This window comes from Thunnus thynnus, chromosome 6 (assembly GCF_963924715.1).
Source record: "Thunnus thynnus chromosome 6, fThuThy2.1, whole genome shotgun sequence".
Taxonomy (NCBI): domain Eukaryota; kingdom Metazoa; phylum Chordata; class Actinopteri; order Scombriformes; family Scombridae; genus Thunnus; species Thunnus thynnus.
The window spans coordinates 29839193-29865197 of NC_089522.1; the positions used below are offsets into that span (position 1 = coordinate 29839193).

At 36.6% G+C, this 26005-nt stretch overlaps 2 protein-coding genes across 5 annotated transcripts in view; both read left to right on the plus strand.

The window, feature by feature from the left end:
• The window catches only part of LOC137185077 (trem-like transcript 4 protein), a 53671-nt gene extending 41973 nt beyond the window's left edge, over positions 1 to 11698 (plus strand). The window contains exons 4-7 of one of the 3 annotated variants that reach the window (XM_067593307.1): positions 5812 to 5910; positions 7102 to 7139; positions 7241 to 7405; positions 9900 to 11698. In XM_067593307.1, the coding sequence (XP_067449408.1) occupies positions 5812 to 5910; positions 7102 to 7139; positions 7241 to 7405; positions 9900 to 10097 (500 nt within the window). In that variant the 3' untranslated portion in view covers positions 10098 to 11698. Of the gene's footprint in view, positions 1 to 717; positions 800 to 5811; positions 5911 to 7101; positions 7140 to 7240; positions 7406 to 9899 lie in introns of those variants that run through there. The other 2 variants (XR_010928744.1, XR_010928746.1) reach the window with 2 other exon arrangements.
• Positions 11699 to 15222: 3524 nt separating this feature from the next.
• On the plus strand, positions 15223 to 25324 carry LOC137185078 (CMRF35-like molecule 8). 2 transcript variants are annotated; one of them, XM_067593311.1, is made up of 7 exons: positions 15223 to 15908; positions 17315 to 17656; positions 19619 to 19768; positions 20674 to 20772; positions 21972 to 22009; positions 22111 to 22275; positions 24222 to 25324. In XM_067593311.1, the coding sequence occupies exons 1-7, from the start codon at positions 15869 to 15871 to the stop codon at positions 24417 to 24419; spliced, it is 1032 nt and encodes a 343-aa protein (XP_067449412.1). In that variant the 5' UTR covers positions 15223 to 15868; the 3' UTR covers positions 24420 to 25324. The 2 variants fall into 2 exon arrangements, with proteins under 2 accessions (XP_067449412.1, XP_067449411.1); XM_067593310.1 differs by having other exon boundaries at positions 15225 to 15908; positions 19619 to 19774.
• Positions 25325 to 26005: the final 681 nt, after the last annotated feature.

Consider the following 26005-nt stretch of genomic DNA (forward strand, 5'->3'; position numbering starts at 1 on the left):
TTACATTTCATATCCGTCCTTTTAATCCACTTTCACTTATCACTTTATCACTTTTATATATTTCATCAAACTGGACTTGTGCATTGCATTCAACCGTTGCTGTTGCATAATTTAGCCGTTTTGTAGTCAAGGGTGGATTGAATGAGTGAACAGTTGGATGGTGGAAGATGTTTTCTATACAAAAGTAATTATTAGAACAAAATCTTGTGGGCCTTGTTATAATCTCTAAGATTCACTGGTGACGTCTTCAAATGTCTTGTTTTGTCCAATCAACAGTCCAAAATACTTTATGTTCTTTATGACCACCAGTAGACTGCCAGCTAATGTCAATCAAACACTGACACGACCCCAAGCTGACTGAGCAAAAAGGAGCATTTCTGATATTTCCTCCTTTTTTCCTCATTCTAATAATACAAAACTACTAACAATATATTTTAATAAACATGTTGCCATTATTTTTGACCGCAAACAGGGATAATTAAATGTGATTTCAGTTGGTATTTATGATGTTTCTCATTATTGAAACCCAACACTAACAAATGTATTGTAAAAGCTGTTTGTGAATTTTATCTCCATGTTGAGTTTGAGAAATATAAATTTGAGCTTTAGCATTTAGATTGTAGAATGAACTCTTTCAGATGTTCTTTCAGGGCATCAAACCTTCACCAAACATTATTTAACAGCAATAACAAGCTGATGTTTATTGTTTCTACACAGAGCTGTCCCCCTCCTCTGATTGGTTCAGCCTCCTCTCAGTCTCTGCACTCTGATTGGACCTCCACACTCCTGCAGACATGTGAAATTAAAACAAACTTTGGTCATTTTTGAATTATTGTAGTTTTGTTCCCTGAAAGTTCATAAAAGTAAAGGTTTGGTTTGGTTTTCATGATGTAATGATCTAATTTGGCCACATGAGGGCGACGTCTGAAACACTAGCTGAAACAAAACCAAACTGCGATCACTGATCATGTACTTGTGCACACTCACATGCACACGGACATGTACACACAGATAGAGGAACAGACACACATAGACAAACATACATACTGTACATTCTCATAAAGACTACATGCATGCACACAGACACACACACCTATAAACATTATGCTGTTTTATCAGTCAGTTTGTGACTCAACTGTCCAGTAATGTGAACACTTCACACTGAGGTCTGAACTTCCTGAGAGGAGGTCAGACATCACACCTCTGAAGTCTGCAGAGAAACAGCAGCAGCATTGTTTGTTCAAGTGACAGTAAGTTCATGTTCACATGTGAAAGCAGAAGTTACTATTTTCACACATTCATCGCTCTCACACATTTCAGCCAGCGTTACTTCTTTTATATCTTTCTAACAACAGAGTAGTTTTTGTTTCCTATACTGCGTCAGACATTTAATTAAAGAGGTAGCAGATCAGAAGACACTCATGCGTCTTCTGGAGGACATGAAAAATAACATTTGGTCATTTAGGTATAAGAATTTAAAATTGTAGTAGTGGAATAATCGGTTCAGCAACTTTTAAATCAAAAATGGCAAACAGTGAAAACGACATGCTGTGGTTTCATGGCAGTTAGTGTTTTTGTTGACCTGTAGCAGTAACTTCCTGCAGTCTTGCATGAAAACTCTGTGCTTCATCTCAGAGCTTATAATGCAGTCTGTCAAGTTATGAGATTTAAAGGGATTCAAACCAACTCATGCTCTCAGACTTGTGGCTTGTGTCAGTGGAAAACATCAAAACATTTTCATTGTGAATCTGACTCATGCCACATGCAGAGAGAAAACCTCCACTAACTGATGACATAAAAATATATGAGAAAGTAGCAACAATCTACTCAATGTTTCTGCAAAGTGCATCAGAGTTATGAGTGTGCTGCCTTCCCTAAACCTTGTAGGGCTGCAACTAAAAATGAATTTCATTAACAATTAATCTTTATATTATTTTCTCATTTTGTCTATAAAATGTCAGAAAATAGTGAGAAATGTGTGTTATAATTTTTAGGATCCCATGGTGATATGTTAAAATGTCTCGTTTTGTCTGATCAACTGTCCAAAATCCAAAGAAATTGAGTTTACCATCATGTATGACACAGAAAAGCATCAAATCCTCACATTTTAGAAGCTGCAACCAGCACATTTGTCATTTCTGCTGAACAAAATGACTAAAATTATTATTTTATGATGAAAATAGTTGCACTAATCGTTGCAGCTCTAAAATCTTGCATGTATTTGCAGGTCAACTCAGACCTGCAGTAGAAAGAGAAACTGATGGTGAGGAGAGTAGAGCTGTGTGTGTGTGTGTGTGTGTGTGTGTGTGTGTGTGTGTGTGTGTGTGTTTGGGGGAGGGACTCCATCATTTAAAGAAGTGAGAAGTTCCTGGTTTGCCAGTGAAGAAGGAAGAGAGGCTGAATTAAACCATCAGAGCCTCAACATGAAAGTTTGTCACACTTTGATCTGCTTCTTCTTCCTCAGTGAGTACATTCACTTTCTATTTCTGTTTCTCCTTATTTTGTTATATTCTTTATTTATTTAGAGTTGGTGGGTGATAAATGAGCAGTTTCTCATGTTTCTGTGATTAAACATGATGATCAGAGTCACTTTAAAATGTAAGTCGTTACCAGTACTTGTTACTTCCTCAAAATTATCCTTTAATCAGTAACATTGAAGGGTTTACTCACTGAGAATTTTCAGTAACTGACTTTTTTTTAATTTTTGCATGCAAATGAGTTTTGTTCAGTTCAGTTTACTGTCTGTCATTGTAAGAGTTTATTACAGCAACAGTAGAGAGTAGACAGGAAACAAGGGGGAGAGAAAGAGACTAGGAGGTGACAAGGCGCCGCCAGAATCAAACCGCGGACATTGTGGTTATGTAGCATGTGTCTTGGTCAGTGAGCTACCAGGACACACCCAGAAATCATCCTTTTTAAAAAATATTCACATTTATCTAAAATCAACTTTTGTTCTAACTGTGTTTTATACAAAACAAAATTCAGTTCCTTTTTGTTGTATTTTATTTAACATACTCATAATAAAATGTGTGCTCTGTTGCTTCAGCCTGACTGTTTTAGCTTAACTGCATTACAAACTACCTTCCTGGTACATTCTGCAAAAAAATATTACTTCTTACAAAACCAGAGAAACATATGAGTAGCAGCCGAAGTAAATAGATTTCATTTCAAGAACACAGTGTGTGAATACAACTGTTTTGTCATGTGGAAAAACCCTGGTTGTTAAACAAAAAATAATTTACCAATTTATATTCTATGTGGTTCTTTGTACTTCTTTAATTTTGACATCATATGATAGTTTGTGATTCTTTAAAGTTTCCATTAACGTGAACATTTGACATGCAATTAACAGCAGTCAACTGCTGAGCCACAGACTCAAGCAACAACCCACATTAAGTCTCCTTCTTATCTAACTTACAAGCATGAAGACACGTCTTGTTTTGTACCTTAGCTTGTTGAACGAGCCACCAAACAAACATTCACTGGAGAAAAGTGAGTTAGCAGGATAGATAGGTAATTAGCTGATAAACTGCAGCACATTGAACAGCATGTTAACACAGCTGAAAATATCACTTCAGACTGTTAGATGCTGGTTTCATTATTGTTCTTCAAAATCCTTGTTAGCGACACACTGTCTGTCCATGACTTGTAGCTACAGCAGTTTGTTTACTTTGTCTCTGTTCTGTAGGTGAAACTTATTATGTTCTTATGTAGATCAGTCCTTTTTTACTGAAATAGAAGGAAAGTGATTATACAAGCAAGGCAAGTTTATTTGTATAGTACATTTCAACAACAAGGCAATTTAAAGTGTTTCACATAAAACATAAAAAAGCATCAAGACAAAATGTAAAAGAAACACAAAACTTCATAAAAAGACACCGAGGTAATAAAAGACAGTAGCTAAAAGAAAACAAATTAATGAGGACAAAGATGTAATTTAAAAACATTAAAATGGAATCAAATCAAGTCATTGGAAATATGTGAGAATTTTTGTTGCATCCATCGAGTCCTTCCTGACAGACATTAAATCAAGTAAAATCACAGACTGGTTGAACTGGGCAGCTCCCAGCATGACTCTGTGGATCAGTGTAAATGTGAATTTTTGACTATTGATTTTTTTTTTTCAACAGCACTGCAGGATGGAAACATTGGTCTCATCAATGCAGAAATCCACAGTTTTACAGGAACTGAAGGACAAAATATCACAGTTGAATGTTCCTTTAAGAAGACTGGAAGAAGGATGTACTTCTTTAAGGACGGATGTAAGGAGAAAGACATTCCTGTTGAAATGTATAATGTCAGAGCTCAAAGTGGCAGATACATCATGGAATATAAAAACACATCTGCAGGAAGTCGTCTGGATGTGACCATCACACAGTTGACCAAATCTGACTCCGGATATTACTGGTGTGGTTTGGACATACCTTTCCGGTTTGACAAATACAGGGAGTTTAAGATCAACGTCATAGATGGTGAGTTTCTACTGAAAGTCATGAAAATGTTTCATGTTTCTGGAGGTCAGAGGAAAGTTTTCACATTTTTCTGAATGTAGCTGATATTTTAATAACCTGATATTTGGTCTAACAAATCACTGGATAGATTGATACAGTAAGTGTCCATTTACTGCATTAGTGTTTTTAGTAATAAAAATAATAAACTGACTATTTCATTTAAATGTCGCCATGAGTGTTTAAGCAGCTGATCAACTAAAGGAGGATTTTATTTCTCTCATCAGGATTTCTTTTGTATCAGTGTGTTCTTGTTTCTTTTTTGTTGTTCACAGCTCCATCCACTTCAAAACCAAACTTAACTCTCAGACCTTCTTTAACATCAATTCAATCAGCCTCCACACCAGCAACAACACAGAGTTTCAGAAGAAGCTCCACTGAAACCACCAACCAGTCTGAAGAGCAGCAAACTGAGACACCAGCTGGGCGTTCAGGTACATTTACCTTTGGAAGTTTACTTTTACTCACAGAGACAGAGGACTCTCCTAGATCAGTTACAGATGATTTTTTCCAGCAAAAACAAAACCCTCCAAAGCTGCTAAACCAGCCTAGTATGTCTAGGCCAGTGTGATGGTCAGTGTATAAATCTGTCTCTTGTCCCCCTGCACGTACCACATTGCCAAGCCTCCACTTCACTCTCTGCATCACATTTTTAAATATTCTGGCTTGAAGCAGCCAGACAGAAGTTGAGGGTGTACATACTCTTTAACCAACACCTGCCAACCAATCAGAAAGATTTCTGTGACTAAGTTTAATGTTACATGTGCAAGTACATGAATTTGTTTATTTGCATGTTACTTTTTTTTATTTCAGTGTTGTTATAATGTCAGTAGTAAAAGCTCAGTTGGTAATATTGAAGGTGTTGCTATTAGTTCAGAGTCCATTTCTACATGTTCCCAGATACAACAGTACAAGTCAAAAGTACCTACTCATTCAAGGTTTTTTTCTTTTTTTTTTTTTTTTACTATTTTCTACATTGTAGAATACTGAAATAACTATGAAATAACACACATTGAATTATGTAGCAAACAAAAAAGGTGGCTTTTTTGAGGAATCTAAACTTTAAAACTTACTTTTCTTTGATTACACTTTCTTTGTTTACTACATAATTCCATATGTGTTATTTCATAGTTTTGATGTTTCAAGTATTGTTCTACAATGTAGAAAATAATAGAAATAAATAAAAACTCTTGAATGAGGAGGTGTGCCCAAACTTTTGACTGGTATTTTATATGCAATGTAAAACTGAACAACAAGCATCAGTGTAGACCATAAACCTGTTCTACTGTTCAAACTACAACAGATGTGCTGCTGTATGTTTGTCTGACTCTGGTCGTCATGCTGCTCCTGTTCTCTGTGGCTGTGCTGATGTACTGCAAGAAAAGAGCCTCTAAACCCAAAGGTAAACATTTGAAACTACTACGAGCTTTCACATGTGAAACAAATATTCTCACAAACTATGTGCAGTTTGTACTCAGCTGGTCCATTTTCAGTGTATTGTTTCAAGACAAACTTTTCAAAGGTACAGTTTATTTACTAGGTAACAACTAGGTAAATGAATGCATAATGATCCAGGCAGAAACACAGTGTGCCTTCAAAAGAGTTCAAAACTGACCAAATTATGTTCAGCAGGACTTTTATGACACCATAAACCAACTCTTGTACCTCTTCTGTCAGCAGGTGTTAAAAAACAGTTAATGTTATGGCAGCTTCAACATTTCTAAATCTTGTTTTGTCTGTTTTCACCAAGATATTCTCCAGACTTCTGTGATGACACAGAGATATGACAACATGATATTAATCTACAGGGGAAAGTTATATTACATGTCATCACTGCTGGTTTCATTTTAGATTAAATGTTGTCACAGTTCAAGTGTTTAAAACTATCACACAGATTAATCACAAAGTTAAATACTACCTTTATAAGATGCAGGTAAACAAACGAATCTGTTGGACTTAGATTTTTCAACTTAAGTAAAAACTTTAAGTTAAAATGCACATTTCCTGAAACTGTTGGACTTTGTGAGTGAACAAAGACAAAAGGAAAATTGATTTTGAGTTGCTGATAAGTTTGGAGCAGTCCATGTTGGTTATTGTCTAAGTTGTGCAGTTTGTGTGTTCATTTACCACAAACTGTCCAACTGCCAAATTCATATAAATAAAGCCAGAAGCAAATTTGCTTCACATTTCTGCTGAACACACCTTTAAAGTTTGGGTTAGCAAGCTTTAGCTAACTATAAAAATTATCTGTTAGTTATGGACTAGTGGCTAAAATGAGCAAATAACTGAAAAACAAACACAATATACAGTTTTCAGTTTTCAATCTCCTTTTCATTCATTCATTACATTCAACTCAAACATCAGAATCATACAACAGGAAAGACACAGAACAAAGCGATGACTGTGTCTTTATGTGTGAATATTACTACTGAAAACTACTGTTGTTTTTAAACCTGTCATCAGAGTTCTTCAGATGCTCAAACAGGAATGGGCAACAGTAGTTTGGAACATTTTGGTCAGAAAGGACTTAAGTGTCTCTTTGACAGATGTTTTAACAGTTTACTTAATCTTGAATCTTAATTTTGTTTTTCAGAACCTCCTGTGGAAACAGAACATGCTAATGTCACAGAGGTGAGTTTGAGTAAATTTGTGAGATCTCAGCATTGATAGTGTTTATGAAACCAGCTGATATTAATACAAACCAAACCCCTCCTCTTCTTCTTCTGCTGCAGGCCAACCGAGTATACGAGGAGATTGGAGAGAACGGCAGACAGATCAGATCTCCTCCTGTGGAAATCTCTTCAACTTACTCTGCCAAATTCACCAAACCAAATGGAGTCCAAACCTCAGATGACTACAGCTTTGTCACTGCCACAGCATCCCGTCCTCTGAACAAAGTAAGAAAAAACTATCACAGCATTTTAGCTTTGTGGTTAGAAAACAGTAGTGTTAACCATTCCTGCATCAGCATCCACATCATGGTCGGGAAACACAGGGGAGACTTTGTTTTCTTCTTCAGGGTCGAAGTTGTAGCTACACATCAATGTTAATCTTCACTTTACTCAGCAGTTGACAAGCAAGACACAGGGACTTAGCTTGGGTCTTGAGATGCTGTAGCATTTTTTTACTGACAAGCTGTAGCTTTAAGAGAACATTCACTACCTGCTAACTCTGCTCTGCTTCAATTGGCAGCTTCTCCTCTACATTTATTTGACAGCTTTAGTTACTTTTCAGATGAAGATTTGACACAATGGATAATATAACAAGCTTTTAAAATACAACACATTGTTAAAGATGAAACCAGTGGTTTCCAACCTTTTTAATTTCTGACGTCTTACAAAAAGCAGTGTGTAGTCGGGGTCACATTTCACATGTCTATGAGTTGTTAACAGCTCCACCAAATAGTGATTTTTCCCTCTAAACTTCTCACATGCTTTCATTTCAATAAATTTTCAAGTGATCCAATATTTCACCAAAAATCAAAGGTTAGAGAAAAAGTCCAAACAGATTTGTGTATCAGAACTTTGTTATTTCTTCTTTCCTCTCCCATTAATCATCTCACGACCCCTCAGATTTATCTGGTGACCCTTTGGAGGGCACGACCCCTAGGTTGGGAACCACTGGACCGAACTAGCTAACTGTATATAAAGTAGTGTAAACTAGCTCCACATCCAGCAGCTACAACAGTAACATGCTGCTCTAACACTGATGCTTCACTATTAATAATCTAATGATGTCATATATAATAATATATCAGTCAGAGGGACCAAACCACTACTTTTACTGCAGTACTTTAACTTCTTATGTACTTTTACTAAAGTAGGATTTTTCATGCAGGACCTTTACTTGTAATGGAGTATTTTTATATTGTGGTACTTTTACTCAAGTAAAGTTTCAAGTTTATAGCACTTTAAAAAGCAAACAGGTTTTGCACCAAAGTGCTTCACAAAGACAAATATCTACACATACAAATATAAGGACATATATGTGTATAACAGATGATTGTGAAAAATAGAGCAAGATTAAAATAGAAACAAGTTTAAATGCAAATTTAAACCCAAATAAATCAGATAGAAATAAAATCAGATTAAACACAATTAAAAGCCGGTGAATAAAAGTGATTCTTAAGGTTCATTTTAAAAGCATCAACAGACTCAGCCTGTCTAACGGCCTCCAGCAGGCTTTTCCAGAGCTGAGGAGCTGCAACAGAAAAAGACCTGTTCCCGGCCTTTTTTTCCCCATGAACACGTCACAGCCAACATGCGATGGGAGGATCTAAGGGGTCTAGTGGTGCTGTAAGGGATGAGAAGTTCTGAGGTATATGTAGGAGCAAGACCATGGAGAGATTTATACATTTTATAAAGGATCTGAATAATTCTTCTATCACTGCTACACACTGAGATATTCCTTAAAGATCCCCTCCAGACAGATATTAAGACATACAAAAATACTCTGCTTGGAACAGAGCAGAGTATTGTGTCCGATATGAACTTTCCACAAAAAAGTGTGATTACCATGTTAAAATCCTTAAAATGGCATCCAAACTAGTTGTAATGTCACAAATCCTGCTTGTAGGCCCGCCCCTTAAAATCAGATTTTCAATGAGCACAGAGAAACTTTCCACGTTCAGCAGATGAATGTGGAAACATCCTTCTAGTGTCAAACTCTGCATATACATGATTCTGCACAGTGAAGCTCAAACATCCAACTGTAGGAACGAGAAGAAACTCTAAAGTGAATCTTCTCCCTTTCAGCCCCAGTTTCAGTTTTACCAAACTGAAGGCATACAGTACCTAGCAGCAAATCCGATAACTACACCCGACTCCTGTGCCAGGGATGGCTTCCTACTTCGTACTTAGAGATGGGTTCTGATAGCTGATTCCATTTTGGATCCTGTTCACGGTTGGCAAAAATAACCAGATCGATCGAACCAGAACAAATCTCTTATCAAACCTTTTATCTTTTCTCTCTCTCTTTTTATTAGCAAAGTCCAATAGAAAACATATACTGTAGGCAGCAGCTTCTCACTTTTAAGATAAAGAGGAGCCTGTTTTGGGCAATGTTTGAATGATTGACAGGCATCTCAGCCAATAACTGTCTTTGGTGGTTGCTCTCTGCTCGTCCCACCTCAGCTGCATCACCTTCAGTCCCGAAATTTAGATTTTCTTGTTCCAAACAACTGACAAAAGTGACATTAGCACTAGATGGTAATTTGCGCACTCAAGATAGTAAAAAAAAAGTAATCTTTTGGAACTTTGGAGCTCTGTTGGTTATGTATATTTAAAGAAAAGAAAATGTCATTCGATTACAAACTAAAATAAAAGCTTAAGTTGCTATTAAGACTAAAACAGTCAATAAGTTATAAACCTTGAGCTCTTTGTTTTCTTCCAGACTGAAGACAGCTCAAGTGAACTCGTCTACACTCAGGTAGATCTTTCCAGCGGTGCTGCCGCCTCATACAGCAGCGCCCCCCGTGGTCATGCTGATAATGTTATCTACTCTGTGCCTTGCATACACACTGAAACACGAACTGATGCCAAAGATGTTTCAGAGTCTTTGTACTCAAATGTTAATTTCTCTCAGCAGTAGTGACACCCTGTTTACTCCCTCAGTGACCAACAGGTGAACAGACGGTGGTTTGGATGAGTATCAGTGTCATTCATACTGACAGTTTGCTTCAGGTTGAGAGTTACTTTTGCTACTTCTGTTTTTAGCTAAGCCTATCTTAAATCATTTTGTTTAAGTATTAAAGTATTATAAAATACTATTATTAAATTATATTAAAGTAAGTTATTTGTTTTAAGATAAATTATTTTTGTCAATGTGGTGAAACAGGAAGTTCAGTCTTTAGATGTGGATACACGTCTATGAAGAAGATCATTACTGTAGCTCCTGGGATCCCTCTTTTGTATGTATAGAAAAACAGATACAAACAAAAAAAAAATGTTGTAGATTGCTTACTTCCATAATGTTTGCCAACAATGCGAGCTTGCAGTGATGTTGTGTGATTTCTTTGCTTCCAGTTCATCGTAATTCTTCTCATTGACTCCCTTCTGCACCTATAATCAGCTAGCAGTTATACTTGGTTATTAATAAAGTTAAGAAAGAAAACTGATATGTCAGGTCTGAAGACTTTGTCCAATAAATAATAATAAAACTGTCTGCATGAGTAGATTCCAGGAGTCAAAGGTGGTGTTTTATTTGTTTGGGTGAACTGAAATTATTTTGGTTAAATGAACAGCAGGATATTTCAGTTAAAATGGTTTTCAAATGTTTTCAAATGTTGTAAGGCAACACCAAACAGCAGAAACTGCTGGTAAATAAGTAAAAATATATTAACATGGTTTAACAATGCTAACTGTAAGAACAGATGTTTCTATAAGGGCTTCTGTTTAGTGCATCTAGTTAGGCTACATTCAGACTGTCATTAGTACTGGGGGTGCAAAGCAAGTAACGTGAACACAGTGTTTGTAAGGTTTAACTCCCAATGTGTAACAATAATTTTTTTTTAAAAACAGTCTTGGGATATATTCTGCAATTAGAGATGCTATTTAAGTGCTGGTCAGACTGCAACTCCCGTTATGTAGGAGTCAGTAAGTCTTCTTGGTCTCACCTGCAGCTGGTTCAAAATGCAGCAGCGAGACTCCTCACTGACTACCAAGAAGAGAGACAACATCTCCCTGATACTGGCCTCCCTCTACTGGTGGCAAGTGAAACATAAATAGATTTTAAAATTATTTGTTTTTAAAGCTTCTAGTGCAGTCCCCCTTCTCTACTACAACTTTATTGTAGTTTGAATCATTGCAGCTCTAAAACCTTGCATGGCAGATGGACTCGGACCATGCAGTGGAAAGAGAGACTGATGGTGAAGGAAGGAGAGCAGAGCTGTGTGTTTGTTTGTTTGGAGGAGGGAGTCCATCATTTACAGGAGTGAGAAGTTTCTGGTTTGCCAGTGAAGAAGAGAGGCCGAATTAAACCATCAGAGCCTCAACATGAAAGTCTGCCACGCTTTGATCTGCTTCTTCTTCCTCAGTGAGTATGTTCACTGTCTATTTCTCTTTATTTATTTAGAGTTGGTGAGTTTTTCCAAAAGTTTCTGTGGTTAAATACGATTATCAGAGTAGGTCATTACCAGTACTTGTTATTCCCTCAATATAACCTCTTAATCAGCATTTAAGGGTTTACTCACCATTTCTTTCAGCTGACTTAGATAAAACTTAGCAGCAAGTATGTTTTGTTCCATCCAGTTTGTTTCTGTTTGTTTTTTTATATTTGGAAATGTGAAAAAAATTCAAATGTATCTACAATCAACTCTTGCTCTACTGTGTTTGTTTTATAAGAAACAAAATACAATTATAGAATAAAAATTGACATTAGTGAAGAATAGGGATTATTCCTTTGTGTATTGAAACAGGATGTGTTTGGTGAAACTGATTGTGCATTGCTGGAGTCTTTATTTTGATGAAGCAAATCAAATCTTGAATTAAGCAATAATATGGTGTTCTATCATAGGCAGAGCTGACAGTCACACTGAGCCTGATAGCATCCTGCTACATAACACAAGAGCTAAACTTTTATCAGTTTTAAATGATTGCAGTTTTGTTTCTTTAAAGTTCATCAAAGTAAAGGTTTTGTTTGGTTTTCATGATGTAATGATCTAATTTGGCCAGATGAGGGCGATGTCTGAATCCAAACCAAACCTGTGATCATTGCTCACTGATCATGCACTTGTGCACACAGATAGAGCAACAGACACACATAGACAAACATATACACCGTACATACTCAAAGACTACATGCATGCATGCACACACACCTATAAACATTATGCATATATTAATGTATTGCCATGAATTAGAGAACATACAAATGTGCACACAATACACTTAGGCAACACATGTAAAATTATTGTAATGTGATGTAAATATTGTAATTTTTGTATGATCATGTCACTTGTATGAGAATGTCACCATTTACTATATGCTCAACATACTTTTGGTATGATATACTTTATGTTTATATTATGTTTATGTTATGACGTAAGACTCAAATGTCTCATTTTGTCCGACCAACAGTTCAAACCCCAAAATATTCAGTTTACTGTCACATACGACAAAGAAAAGCAGCAAATATTCATAATTAAGAAGCTGGAAATGATGAATGTTCTGCATTTTTGCTAGAAAAAATTACTTAAACTAATTGATTGTCAAATTAGTTGCTGTCACTAAAAGAAAAGGTGATTTTGGTTTTAGTTTTCCACCCATCTCAGTAACCTCCCTCACATGAACCTTTCCTGTTTTATCAGTCAGTTTGTGACTCAACTGTCCAATAATGTGAACACTTCACACTAAGGTGCGAAGTCTGCAGAGAAACAACAGCAGCAGCATTGTTTGTTCAAATGACAGTGAGTTCATGTTCAGAAGTAAAAGCAAAAGTTACTATTTTTGTATATTCATCGCTCTGACACATTTTATTCAGAATTATTTTCTTTTATCTCTTTCTAACATGAAAAGAGTTGTTTTCATTTCCTAAACTTCATCAGACATTTCATTAAAGAGGTGACAAATCAGAAGACACTCATGACTCTTGTGGAGAACAAGAAAAATGACTTATTTATTCATTTAGGTATAAGAATTTAAAATAGTAGTAGTCGAATAATCGGTTCAGTAATTTTTAAATAAAAAATGGCAAAAATCCACAGGCTGATATACCAAAGTCAGGGAAGTTCTCATTTTTTAAGTTCAGTGACAACCCGTTCACTCATTGGCATGATTAATAAAATGTAATTTGCTTAATAACTCTTACATATAGAACCTTTAAATGGTAAATGGACTGTACCTTTATAACGCCTTTCTAGCCTTCCGATCACTCAAAGCACTTTTACACTACAAATCACATTCACACACATTCAAACACTGAATAGGTACAGGGGCTACAATGCAAGGTCCCAACCTGACCATCAGAGGAAGTCTATCCATTCACACACTGATGACACAGCTATCAGGGGCAATTTAGGGTTAAGTATCTTGCCCAAGGACACATTGATATGCGGACTGGAGGAGCCGGGAATTGAACCACCAATCTTCTGATTAGTGTACAACCCACTCTACCAATTCAGCTTTAGAGTAACATTGTTTTAAGAAGATGTTACTGGAAACAGTCTTGGGGTGTATTCTGCAGTTAGAGATGTTATTTAAATGCTCCTCAAACATTTTCTTTCTCATCTGGAGAACGTTGTACATGCTTCTTTAGCTGCTAAATGCTCCACTATGTTCACCAGCTAGTCTAAAGCTTTCTCTGAGGTGTTAGCTACATCCATTACATAATAATGATGATCAAGTTTAGATGTACATGCGCGGTTTTATACTTAGTTGGTGCGACACCCTTTGACAATGTCACTCAGACTGACATCAGTCATGGGAGTACCCATGCAGCGGGCTCAGGCAAAACTTTGTAATGTGAACACAGTATTTCTACTATTTAACTCACAATGTATAACAATAATTTCCAATTCAGCTTTAGAGTAACATTGTTTTAAGAGGATGTTACTGGAAACAGTCTTGGGGTGTATTCTGCAGTTAGAGATGTTATTTAAATGCTCCTCAAACATTTTCTTTCTCATCTGGAGAACGTTTTACATGCTTTGTTTACCTCGGGTCTCAACTTCTGCAACTCCTGTTATGTGGAAATCGGTCAGTCTTCTCAGTCTCACCTGCAGCTGGTTCAAAATGCAGCAGTGAGACTCCTCACTGGTACCAAGAGAGACCACATCTCCCCGATACTGGCCTCCCTCCACTGGTTACCAGTGAAATATAGAGTCGATTTTAAGATTCTTTATTATTTTTAAAGGGAACATATTGTGCTTTTTGTGGTTTTCCGTTATTTATATACTGTTATGATGTCAGATAAATATGGTTAAAATTTCAAAACTTGAAGTTAATGTATGTAGAAATGCTTTAACCTGCGCTGAACTTTTTGTTTGCAACATTTTCTACTGGGCTCATCAGGAGGGGGTTCTTAAAGAGACAGGAGTTAAAATGGCTTGTTTCAGACAGAGGCTGAACTGAAAGGCTGCATAAAGAGCCAGCATAAGATAAATAAGGAGTTTCTTGAATTGTAAATCATGCAAATATATCACAGTTGAGCCAGAATATAAACATAGACCTGGAAATGTACGTAATATGTCCTCTTTAAAGCTATGAATGGTTTGGCACCAGCCTACATTTCTGATAGAGCCCTCAGACCCTCTGATCAGTTACTCCACGTTCTCAGTCAAAATCCAAAGGTGACGCAGCTTTTTCGCTAAACAGTTTGATCTTCACTGTCAGATCTTCCCCCAACAATCACCACTTTTAAATCCTTGCCAAAGACCCACCTTTATACAAACGCCTTTGTTTCCCCTTCATTTTTAATATAGTGATAAAATTGTTTTAATTTGGTCCATTAGTTATTTATCTATTTATTTTGCTTTTAATTAACTGTATCTTAAATTTCTCTGTAAAGCACTTTGGTCATCAACATTTTTGAATGTTCTCTGTAAATAAATTTGATTTGACTTGCTTCACCAAACTTCTAACATAATAACACAAATCAGTGTCGTGGATCATCAATAATGATGATTGTTATGTTAATAAGCTCCAAACACTCTTCTTCAGTAGAGAAATGTTTGAATCTCTGGAAGCCAAACGACTTTATGTGAAATTGAACAACTCCTGTGTACTTGTTCTTGTGAGGTGTTGACTCACATGTAGACATAAAAAGATATGAGAAAGCAGCACAGTCATAACAAATGAAGGATCAATGTTTCTGCAAACTGCATCAGAGTTATGAGTGTGCTGTTTTCCTGTTTTTGAAATATTATACCTTGTAGGGCTGCAACTAAAGATTAATTTCATTAACAGTTAATCCGCTGATTATTCTCTCATTTCGTCTATAAAATGTCAGAAAATATCCCATGGTGATATATTAAAATGTCATGTTTTGTCCGATCAACTGTCCAAAATCCAAAGAAACTTAAAAATTTACCATCATGTCTGACACAGAAAAGGATCAAATCCTCACATTTGAGAAGCTGCAACCAGCACATTTGTCATTTCTGCTGAACAAAATGACTAAAATGATTATTTTATGATGAAAATAGTTGCACTAATCATTACAGCTCTAAAATCTTGCATGTATTTGCAGGTCAACTCAGACCTGCAGTAGAAAGAGAAACTGATGGTGAGGAGAGCAGAGCTGTGTGTGTGTGTGTGTGTGTGTGTGTGTTTGGGGGAGGGACTCCATCATTTAAAGAAGTGAGAAGTTCCTGGTTGGCCAGTGAAGAAGGAAGAGAGGCTGAATTAAACCATCAGAGCCTCAACATGAAAGTTTGTCACACTTTGATCTGCTTCTTCTTCCTCAGTGAGTACATTCACTTTCTATTTCTGTTTCTCTTTATTACGTTATATTCTTTATTTATTTAGAGTTGGTGGGTGATAAATTAGCAGTTTCTCATGTTTCTGTGGTTAAACATGATGATCAGAGTCACTTTAAAATGTAAGTCGTTACCAGTACTTGTTACTTCCTCAAAATGATCCTTTTAATCAGTAACATTGAAGGTTTATTCATTGAGAATTTTCAGTAACTGACTTTTTTTCTATTTTTGCATGCAAATGAGTTTTGTTCAGTTCAGTTGACAGTCTGTCATTGTAAGAGTTTATTACAGCAACAGTAGAGAGTAGACAGGAAACAAGGGGGAGAGAGAGAGACTAGGAGGTGACAAAGTGCCGCCAGAATCAAACCACGGACGTTGTGGTTATGTAGCATGCGTCTTGGTCAGTGAGCTACCAGGACACACCCAGAAATCATCCTTTTTAAGAAATGTTCACATTTATCTAAAATGAACTTTTGTTCTAACTGTGTTATATACAAAACAAAATTCAGTTTCTTTTTGTTGTATTTTATTTAACATACTCATAATAAAATGTGTGTTCTGTTGCTTCAGCCTGACTGTTTTAGCTTAACTGCATTACAAACTACCTTCCTGTTACATTCTGCAAAAAAATATTATTTCTTACAGAACCAGAGAAACATATGAGTAGCAGCCGAAGTAAATCAATGTCATTTCAAGAACGCAAAGTGTGTGAATACAACTGTTTTGTCATGTGGAAAAACCCTGGTTGTTATACAAAAAATAATTTACCAATTTATATTCTATGTGGTTCTTTGTACTTCTTTAATTTTGACATCATATGATAGTTTGTGATTCTTTAAAGTTTCCATTAACGTGAACATTTGACATGCAATTAACAGCAGTCAACTGCTGAGCCACAGACTCAAGCAACAACCCACATAAAGTCTCCAACTTATCTAACTTATAAGCATGAAGACACGTCTTGTTTTGCACCTTAGCTTGTTGAACGAGCCACCAAACAAACATTCACTGGAGAAAAGTGAGTTAGCAGGATAGATAGGTAATTAGCTGCTAAACTGCAGCACATTGAACAGCATGTTAACACAGCTGAAAATATCACTTCAGACTGTTAGATGCTGGTTTCATTATTGTTCTTCAAAATCCATAATAAAGGACAGTAGCTAAAAGAAAACAAATTAATGAGGACAAAAATGTAATTTAAAACATTCAAATGGAATCAAATCAAAACAAATCATTGGAAAAATGTGAGAATTTATGTTGCATCCATCGAGTCCTTCCTGACAGAGACTAAATCAAGTTAAATCACAGACTGGTTGAACTGGGCAGCTCCCAGTGTGACTCTGTGGATCAGTGTAAATGTGAATTATTGACTATTGATTTTTTTTTTCAACAGCACTGCAGGATGGAAACATTGGTCTCATCAATGCAGAAATCCACAGTTTTACAGGAACTGAAGGACAAAGTATCACAGTTGAATGTCCCTTTACCTGGACTGGAGAAAGGACGTACTTCTGTAAGAACGAATGTACGAAGAAAGACATTCTTGTTGAAATGAATAATAACAGAGCTCAAAGAGGCAGATACATCATGGAATATAAAGAAACACCTGAAGGAAGTCGTCTGGATGTGACCATCACACAGCTGACCAAATCTGACTCCGGACGTTACAGGTGTGGTTTGGACATACCTTTCTCAATAGATCCATACTGGGAGTTTCAGATCATTGTCAAAGATGGTGAGTTTCTACTGAAAGTCATGAAAATGTTTCTTCATGTTTCTGGAGGTCAGAGCAGACACAGATTAAGAATGCAGAGGCCCCTGGGCACAAAATCCTGGAGGCCCCCCCACAGCTCCACACGTGCAATCCAGGTTTTGAATTATAGGTTTTCAGCGTAGGCTACTATCTGTTGGAAACACCTGTATCTTATACAGGATTTACACTAACAGGCTACAGCCTATGAACACCTGTAGATATCTTCTATCATACAGGATTTACAACACATGACTGCAGCAATACGTTCCCGGGCCAACAGCAACAATATCAACACATTAGCATACAGTGTGTAGCTCAATGGCATACACAAGCAACATGAAGCAACAAAACACAGCCAGCAATACTCACCACAACCATCTTTTGATACATGCAGACATGTGGAGCAGCAATAAACAGTACATATAGGTCAAACACAATAATCATTATGTTGATCTTGATAAAAACGTTAAAGATGCAGTTATGGGTTAGTAAAATGGTAATTTACACTTAACACACAAGCCATGCAACACAGATTTAAGGACACGAATATAGAAAAACATATCAAGTAAATAAAATACTATACCATAAAATGGCCAACCTATGTCTACGGATTTTCTCAGTTTTTAAGGCTTAAACAGGATATAAACAGACAGACAGACCTTATTTTGTGAGTTGTCAGATTAATAAATGTATTCTTTGATTTTGAAACAGTAGCCTTAGGGATGAACGCTGGGCGCTGGGATGAACTTGACGTGCGTGTGCGGTGAGAGGCGAGAGGTTTTTCTCTCACCACGCTCCCCAGCACCCTGCTATCACTGTTCTGACAGAGTAAGACGCTATATGTCACATGCCCCTGTGTTGCTGTCATTTAGCCATGTGGTTAAATCAATTGATTTTATCTTATGAAAAAATACCCCCGCACAATTTTTAACAGTCCCCTCAGTCACTCCATTATGGCGCCTGAATGGTTGACATAGTTAGCTAAAAGTATGGTTGAAATAGGTAAAAAGTAAAAGATAAATTGTGGGGCTTCTAAATTGGTAACCTACCCGCCACCAGGTCTCTGCCATCCGCATCAGTGTCGGGCTCAGGTGGAGATGAGGGTGGAGCAGTTGGACAGGTGGCCCTGCTATCGCAGGGCTGTGGTTCTCTGCCTTCTGTCTCAATTTCATGCTTATGCTCAGCTGAACTAGCTGCTGCTGCCGCATTGCTGTCCTCCTCCTCTTCGCTGTTAGCATTGTCCTCTCCAGGCTCTTTTCTAGCAAGCCGACTTTTGAAAACAGTGGAGATGGATGGTATGTTTTTCCAAAGTTCAATGTCTTTGATATCCTTTTCTTTTTTGTCCTTCTCGTTGCTGCTCCAACGTTTGTTGTCCATGATGTTTGAAGTATTTGAAGATGTTTCACACGCTGTCAGCTCAATTCCCACAGTCACCATCTAACCTGACCTGACTCATCGTCATCATCATGATACAGACACAGCCAGCAAACCAATCATATTTTTTTCTTATTTGCAAATAAAGTAACTGCATTGATTGATTGATTTGTATTTCAGTACACACACACTAATTTATTTGATTTTCAAAAAAAGGAAAAGGAAAGCCAGGAAGAGGCCACAGTTGGTGGGGGTTTGGAGGGTGGGTTTTAGAGGTTGGAGGCCCCTAGCATAATCCGGGCTTTGGTCAGAGGAAAGTTTTCACATTTTTCTGACTGCAGCTGATATTTTAATAACTTGATATTTGGTCTAGCAAATCAATGGGATGATCGATACAGTAAGTGTCCATTTACTGCATCAGTGTTTTTAGGAATAAAAATAATAAACTGACTATTTCATTTAAATGTCGCCATCAGTTTTTAAGCAGCTGATCAGCTAAAGGACCATTTTATTTCTCTCATCAGGATTTCTTTTGTATCAGTGTTCTTGTTTCTTTTTTGTTGTTCACAGCTCCACCCACTTCAAAACCAAACTTAACTCTCAGACCTTCTTTAACATCAATTCAATCAGCCTCCACAGCAACAACACAGAGTTTCAGAAGAAGCTCCACTGAAACCACCAACCAGTCTGAAGAGCAGCAAACTGAGACGCCAGCTGGAGGTTCAGGTACATTTACCTTTGGAACTTTACTTTTACTCACAGAGACAGAGGACTCTCCTAGATAAGTTACAGATGATTTTTTCCATCAGTACACACTGTGTGCAAAAACAAAACCCTCCAAAGCTGCTAAACCAGCCTAGTATGTCTAGGCCAGTGTGATGGTCAGTGTGTAAATCAGTCTCTTGTCCCCCTGCACGTACCACATTGCCAAGCCTCCACTTCACTCTCTACATCACATTTTTAAATATTCTGGCATGAAGCAGCCAGACAGAAGTCGAGGGTGTACATACTCTTTAACCAACACCTGCCAGACAATCAGAAAGATTTTCTGTGACTAAGTTTAATGTTACATGTGCAAGTACATGAATTTGTTTATTTGCATGTTTCTTTTTTTTTATTTCAGTATTGTTATAATGTCAGTAGTAAAGCTCAGTTGGTAATACTGCAATTATCCAGGTGTTGCTATTAGTTCAGAGTCCATTTCTACATGTTCCCAGATACAACAGTACAAGTCAAAAGTACCTACTCATTCAAGGTTTTTTTCTTGTTTTTTTTTTTTTTTTTTTTTTTACTATTTTCTACATTGTAGAATACTGAAATAATCTATGAAATAACTATGAAATAACACATATTGAATTATGTAGTAAACAAAAAAGGTGGCTTTTTTTGAGGAATCTAAACTTTTTTACACTTTCTTTGTTTACTACATAATTCCATATGTGTTATTTCATAGTTTTGATGTTTCCAGTATTTTTCTACAATGTAGAAAATAATAGAAATAAATAAAAACTCTTGAATGAGGAGGCATGCCCAAACTTTTGACTGGTATTTTATATGCAATGTAAAACTGAACAACAAGTGTCAGTGTACACCATAAACCTGTTCTACTGTTCAAACTACAACAGATGTGCTACCGTACGTGGGTCTGACTCTGGTCGTCATGCTGCTCCTGTTCTCCGTGGCTGTGCTGATGTACTGCAAGAAAAGAGCCTCTAAACCCAAAGGTGAACATCTGAAACTATTTCTAACAAACAAGCTTTCACATGTGAAACAAATATTCTCATAAACTACATGCAATTTGTACTCAGCTGGTCAGCTTAGTGTATTGTTTCAAGACAAACTTTTCAAAGGTACAGTTTATTTACTAGGTAACAACTAGGTAAATGAATGCATAATGATCCAGGCAGAAACACAGTGTGCCTTCACAAGAGTTTAAAACTGACCAAATTATACTCAGGTGGACTTTAACGACACCATAAACCAACCCTTGTACCTCTTCTGTCAGCAGGTGTTAAAAACATTTAATCTTATGGCAGCTTCAACATTTCTGAATCTTGTTTTGTCTGTTTTCACCAAGATATTCTCCAGACTTCTGTGATGACACAGAGATATGACCACATGATATTAATCTACAGGGGAAAGTTATATTACATGTCATCACTGCTGGTTTCATTTTACATTAAATATTGTCACAGTTCAAGTGTTTAAAACTATCACACAGATTAATCACAAAGTTAAATACTAAGTTTATAAGATGCAGGTGGATGTAAACAGACAAATTTGTGGGAATTACATTTTTTTCAACTTGAGTAAAAACTTTGAGTGAAGATTCACATTTCCTGAAACTGTTCGACTTTGTGAGTGAACAGAGACAAAAGGAAAATAGATTTTGAGTTGCTGATAAGTTTGGAGCAGTCCATGTTGGTTATTGTCTAAGTTGTGCAGTTTGTGTGTTCATTTACCACAAACTGTCCAACTGCCAAATTCACATAAATAAAGTCAGGAGTAAATTTGCTTCACATTTGTGCTAAAACACATCTTTAAAGTTTATAGCAAGCTTTAGCTAACTATAAAAGCTATCTTTCTAGCTACTGTTAGTTATGGACTAGTGGCTAAAAGGAGCAAATAACTGAAAAACAATATACAGTTTTCAGTTTTCAATCTCCTTTTCATACATTCATTACATTCAACTCAAACATCAGAATCATACAACAGGAAAGACACAGAACAAAGCGATGACTGTGTCTTTATATGTGAATATTACTACTGTTGTTTTTAAACCTGTCATCAGAGTTCTTCAGATGCTCAAACAGGAATGGGCAACAGTAGTTCCTGGAACAATTTGGTCAGAAAGGACTAAAGTGTCTCTTTGACAGATGTTTTAACAGTTTACTTAATCTTGAATCTTAATCTTGTTTTTCAGAACCTCCTGTGGAAACAGAATATGCTAATGTCACACGGGTGAGTTTAAGTGAATTTGTGATATCTGAGCATTGTTAGTGTTTGTGAAACCAGCTGATATTAATACAAACCAAACCCCTCCTCTTCTTCTTCTGCTGCAGGCCAACCGAGTGTATGAGGAGACCAGAGAGGACGGCAGACAGAGCAGATCTCCTCCTGTGGAAATCTCTTCAACTTACTCTGCCAAATTCACCAAACCAAATGGAGTCCAAACCTCAGATGACTACAGCTTCGTCACTGCCACAGCATCCCGTCCTCTGAACAAAGTAAGAAAAAACTCTGACAGCATTTTAGCTTTGTGGTTAGAAAACAGTGATGTTAACCATTCCTGCATCAGCATCCACATCATGGTTGGGAAGCACAGGGGAGACTTTGTTTTCTTCTTCAGGGTCGAAGTTGTAGCCACAGTGACATCAATGTTAATCTTCACTTTACTCAGCAGTTGACAAGCAAGACACAGGGACTTGGCTTGGGTCTTGAGATGCTGTAGCATTTTTTTACTGAGAAACTGTAGCTTTAAGAGTACATTCACTACCTGCTAACTCTGCTCTGCTTCAATTGGCGGCTTCTCCTCTACATTTATTTGACAGCTTTAGTCACTTATCAGATGAAGATCTGACACAATGGATAATATAACAAGCTTTTAAAATACAACACATTGTTAAAGATGAAACCAGTGGTTTCCAACCTTTTTAATTTCTGACGTCTTACAAAAAGCAGTGTGTAGTCGGGGTCACATTTCACATGTCTATGAGTTGTTAAAAGCTCCACCAAATAGTGATTTTTCCCTATAAACTTCTCACATGCTTTCATTTCAATAAATTTTCAAGTGATCCAATATTTCACCAAAAATCAAAGGTTAGAGAAAAAGTCCAAATAGATTTGTGTATCAGAACTTTGTTTTTTCTTCTTTCCTCTCCCATTAATCATCTCACAACCCCTCAGATTTATCTGGTGACCCTTTGGAGGGCACGACCCCTAGGTTGGGAACCACTGGACTGAACTAGCTAACTGTATATAAGGTAGTGTAAACTAGCTCCACCTCCAGCAGCTACAACAGTAACATGCTGCTTTAACACTGATGCTTCACTATTAATAATCTAAAGATGTCATATATAATAATATATCAGTCAGAGGGACAAAACCACTACTTTTACTGCAATACTTTAACTTCTTATGTACTTTTACTAAAGTAGGATTTTTCATGCAGGACCTTTACTTGTAATGGAGTATTTTTATATTGTGGTACTTTTAATCAAGTAAAGTTTATAGCACTTTAAAAAGCAAACAGGTTTTGCACCAAAGTGCTTCACAAAGACAAATATCTACACATACAAACATAAGGACATATATGTGCATAACAGATGATCGTGAAAAATAGAGCAAGGTTAAAATAGAAACAAGTTTAAATGCAAATTTAAACCCAAATAAATCAGATAGAAATAAAAACAGATTAAACACAATTAAAAGCCGGAGAATAAAAGTGAGTCTTACGATTGCCATGTTAAAATCCTAAAATGGCATCCAAACTAGTTGTAATGTCACAAATCAGGCCCGCCCCTTAAAATCAGATTTTCAATGAGCACAGAGAAACTTTCCACTTTCAGCAGATGAATGTGAAAACATCCTTCTAGTGTCAAACTAGAAGGATGAGAAGCTCAAACATCCAACTGTAGGAAGGAGAAGAAACTCTAAAGTGAATCTTCTCCCTTTCAGCCCCAGTTTCAGTTTTACCAAACTGAAGGCATACAGTACCTAGCAGCAAATCCGATAACTACACCCTACTCCTGTGCCAGGAATAGCTTCCTACTTCATACTTAGAGATGGGTTCTGATAGCTGATTCCATTTTGGATCCTGTTCATGTTCGGCAAAAATAACCAGATCGATCGAACCAGAACAAATCTCTTATCAAACCTTTTATCTTTTCTCTCTCTCTTTTAATTATCAAAGTCCAATAGAAAACATTTACTGTAGGCAGCAGCTTTGCTTTTTCCAAACAACTGACAAAAGTGACATTAGCACATGATGATAATTTGCGCACTCAAGATAAAAAAAATAGTAATCTTTTGGAACTTTAGAGTTCTGTTGGTTATGTATATTTAAAGAAAAGAAAATGTAATTCAGTTACAAACTAAAATAGAAGATTTAAGTGGCTATTAAGACTAAAACAGTCAATAAGTTATAAACCTTGAGCTCTTTGTTTTCTTCCAGACTGAAGACGACTCAAGTGAACTCGTCTACACTCAGGTAGATCTTTCCAGCGGTGCTGCCTCCTCACACAGCAGCGCCCCCCGTGGTCATACTGATAATGTTATCTACTCTGCACCTCGCATACACACTGAAGCACAAACTGATGCCAAAGATGTTTCAGAGTCTTTGTACTCCAATGTTAATTTCTCTCAGCAGTAGTGACACTCTGTTTACTCCCTCAGTGACCAACAGGTGAACAGATGGTTGTTTGGATGAGTATCACTCACACAGAAAAAGTTTTTTCTCTCAGTGACATCTTATAAGAAGTCATTCATAATAACAGTTTGCTTCAGGTTAAGAGTCACTTTTGCTACTTCTGTTTTTAGCTAAGCCTATCTTAAATCCTGTTAAGTTTTTAAAGTATTATTAAAGTAAGTTATTTTCTTCAAGATAAGTTATTTTTGTCAGTTATTGTAAGGTATATTGAAAACAGACAAGGAAAAAGTAATGTAGTGGTGGAACAGGAAGTTGAGCCTTTAGATGTGGATACATGTCTGTGAAGGAGAAGATCATTACTGGAGCTCCTGGGATCTCTCTTTTCTATGTTTCATGCCTCCAGAATTACAGATCCAAACTGAAAGAGTTTTGCTTGGCAGAACGTCATCATAGGTCGCTTACTTGCTTACATAATGTTTGCTAATGATGCAAGTTTGTGGTGATGTTGTGCAATTTGTTCGCTTCCAGTTCACTGTAATTCCTCTTATTCACCTCCTTCTGCACCTAAAATCAGCTGGCAGTTATACTTTGGTTATTAAAAAAAGTTTAGATTGAAAACTGATCTTTTCTCCTGAGATTCCAGGAGGGATAGTTAGTGCTTTAGTCGTTTAGGTGAACTGAAATTATTTTGGTCACTGCTGGCAAATAAGTAAAAATATATTAACATGCTTTAACAAAGCTAACAGTAAGAACAGTTATTTCTATAAGCTCTTCTGTCATGTAACTATATATATTTTTTGTTATTGCAGTATGATGTGTATGTATGGATGCTTCACTGCTGTGTGAAACAAGCTTCATTTGTAGATGATGGAAGAATATTGTGAAATAAATATCAATAATTGATGCACCATGAGGATAAAACTTCAGTTCCTGATTCTTTCCAATCCCACAAACAGGTTCTAGTGGGAGCTATTAGCACCACTAGCTGATGTAGTTGTAATGTTATACAGGAATAAACAATCATAACTTCAAAAGCAGATTATTTTAACCTACATTATCTCAAATCAAGGACTATTTTAATGCACAACTCAGCAGGTGATTTTTGCTCCTCAAGACTTAAAAGGGCCGTTTCAGTTGAAGACTAAACCTTACTTCCCCTTAAACTTGTATGAGAAAACGAGAGAATGATCATGATAATGAAAGTACAGCGAAGAAGACGGAGTGATGCGTCATCATATTTAAAAATAATTCTGTCCAAACTCTGACTAAAACTGAAACTAAAGCAGAGTATTTTGCAGAAGTCTAAACAAGTTACTAATTCAGACACTTTGTCGCTGTGAGGAAAAGCTCCGCTCTGTCTGTCTCACTCTCACAACGGGTTGGACTGAACTCAAATGGTGATCTGAGAACATCAGATTTTTTCACTACTTGTTTTTGTCAGTTGCTGAAAATAGAAAAATGATATAGGCTGCTTAAATATAATCACCTGATTGCGAGGACTGTATGATGATAAGTTTATTTTAAAGAGACAAAAAGTGGGGTAGCAAAACCATAACTTTGCTCCCCCTAATTGAGTAATGAGGATGCTC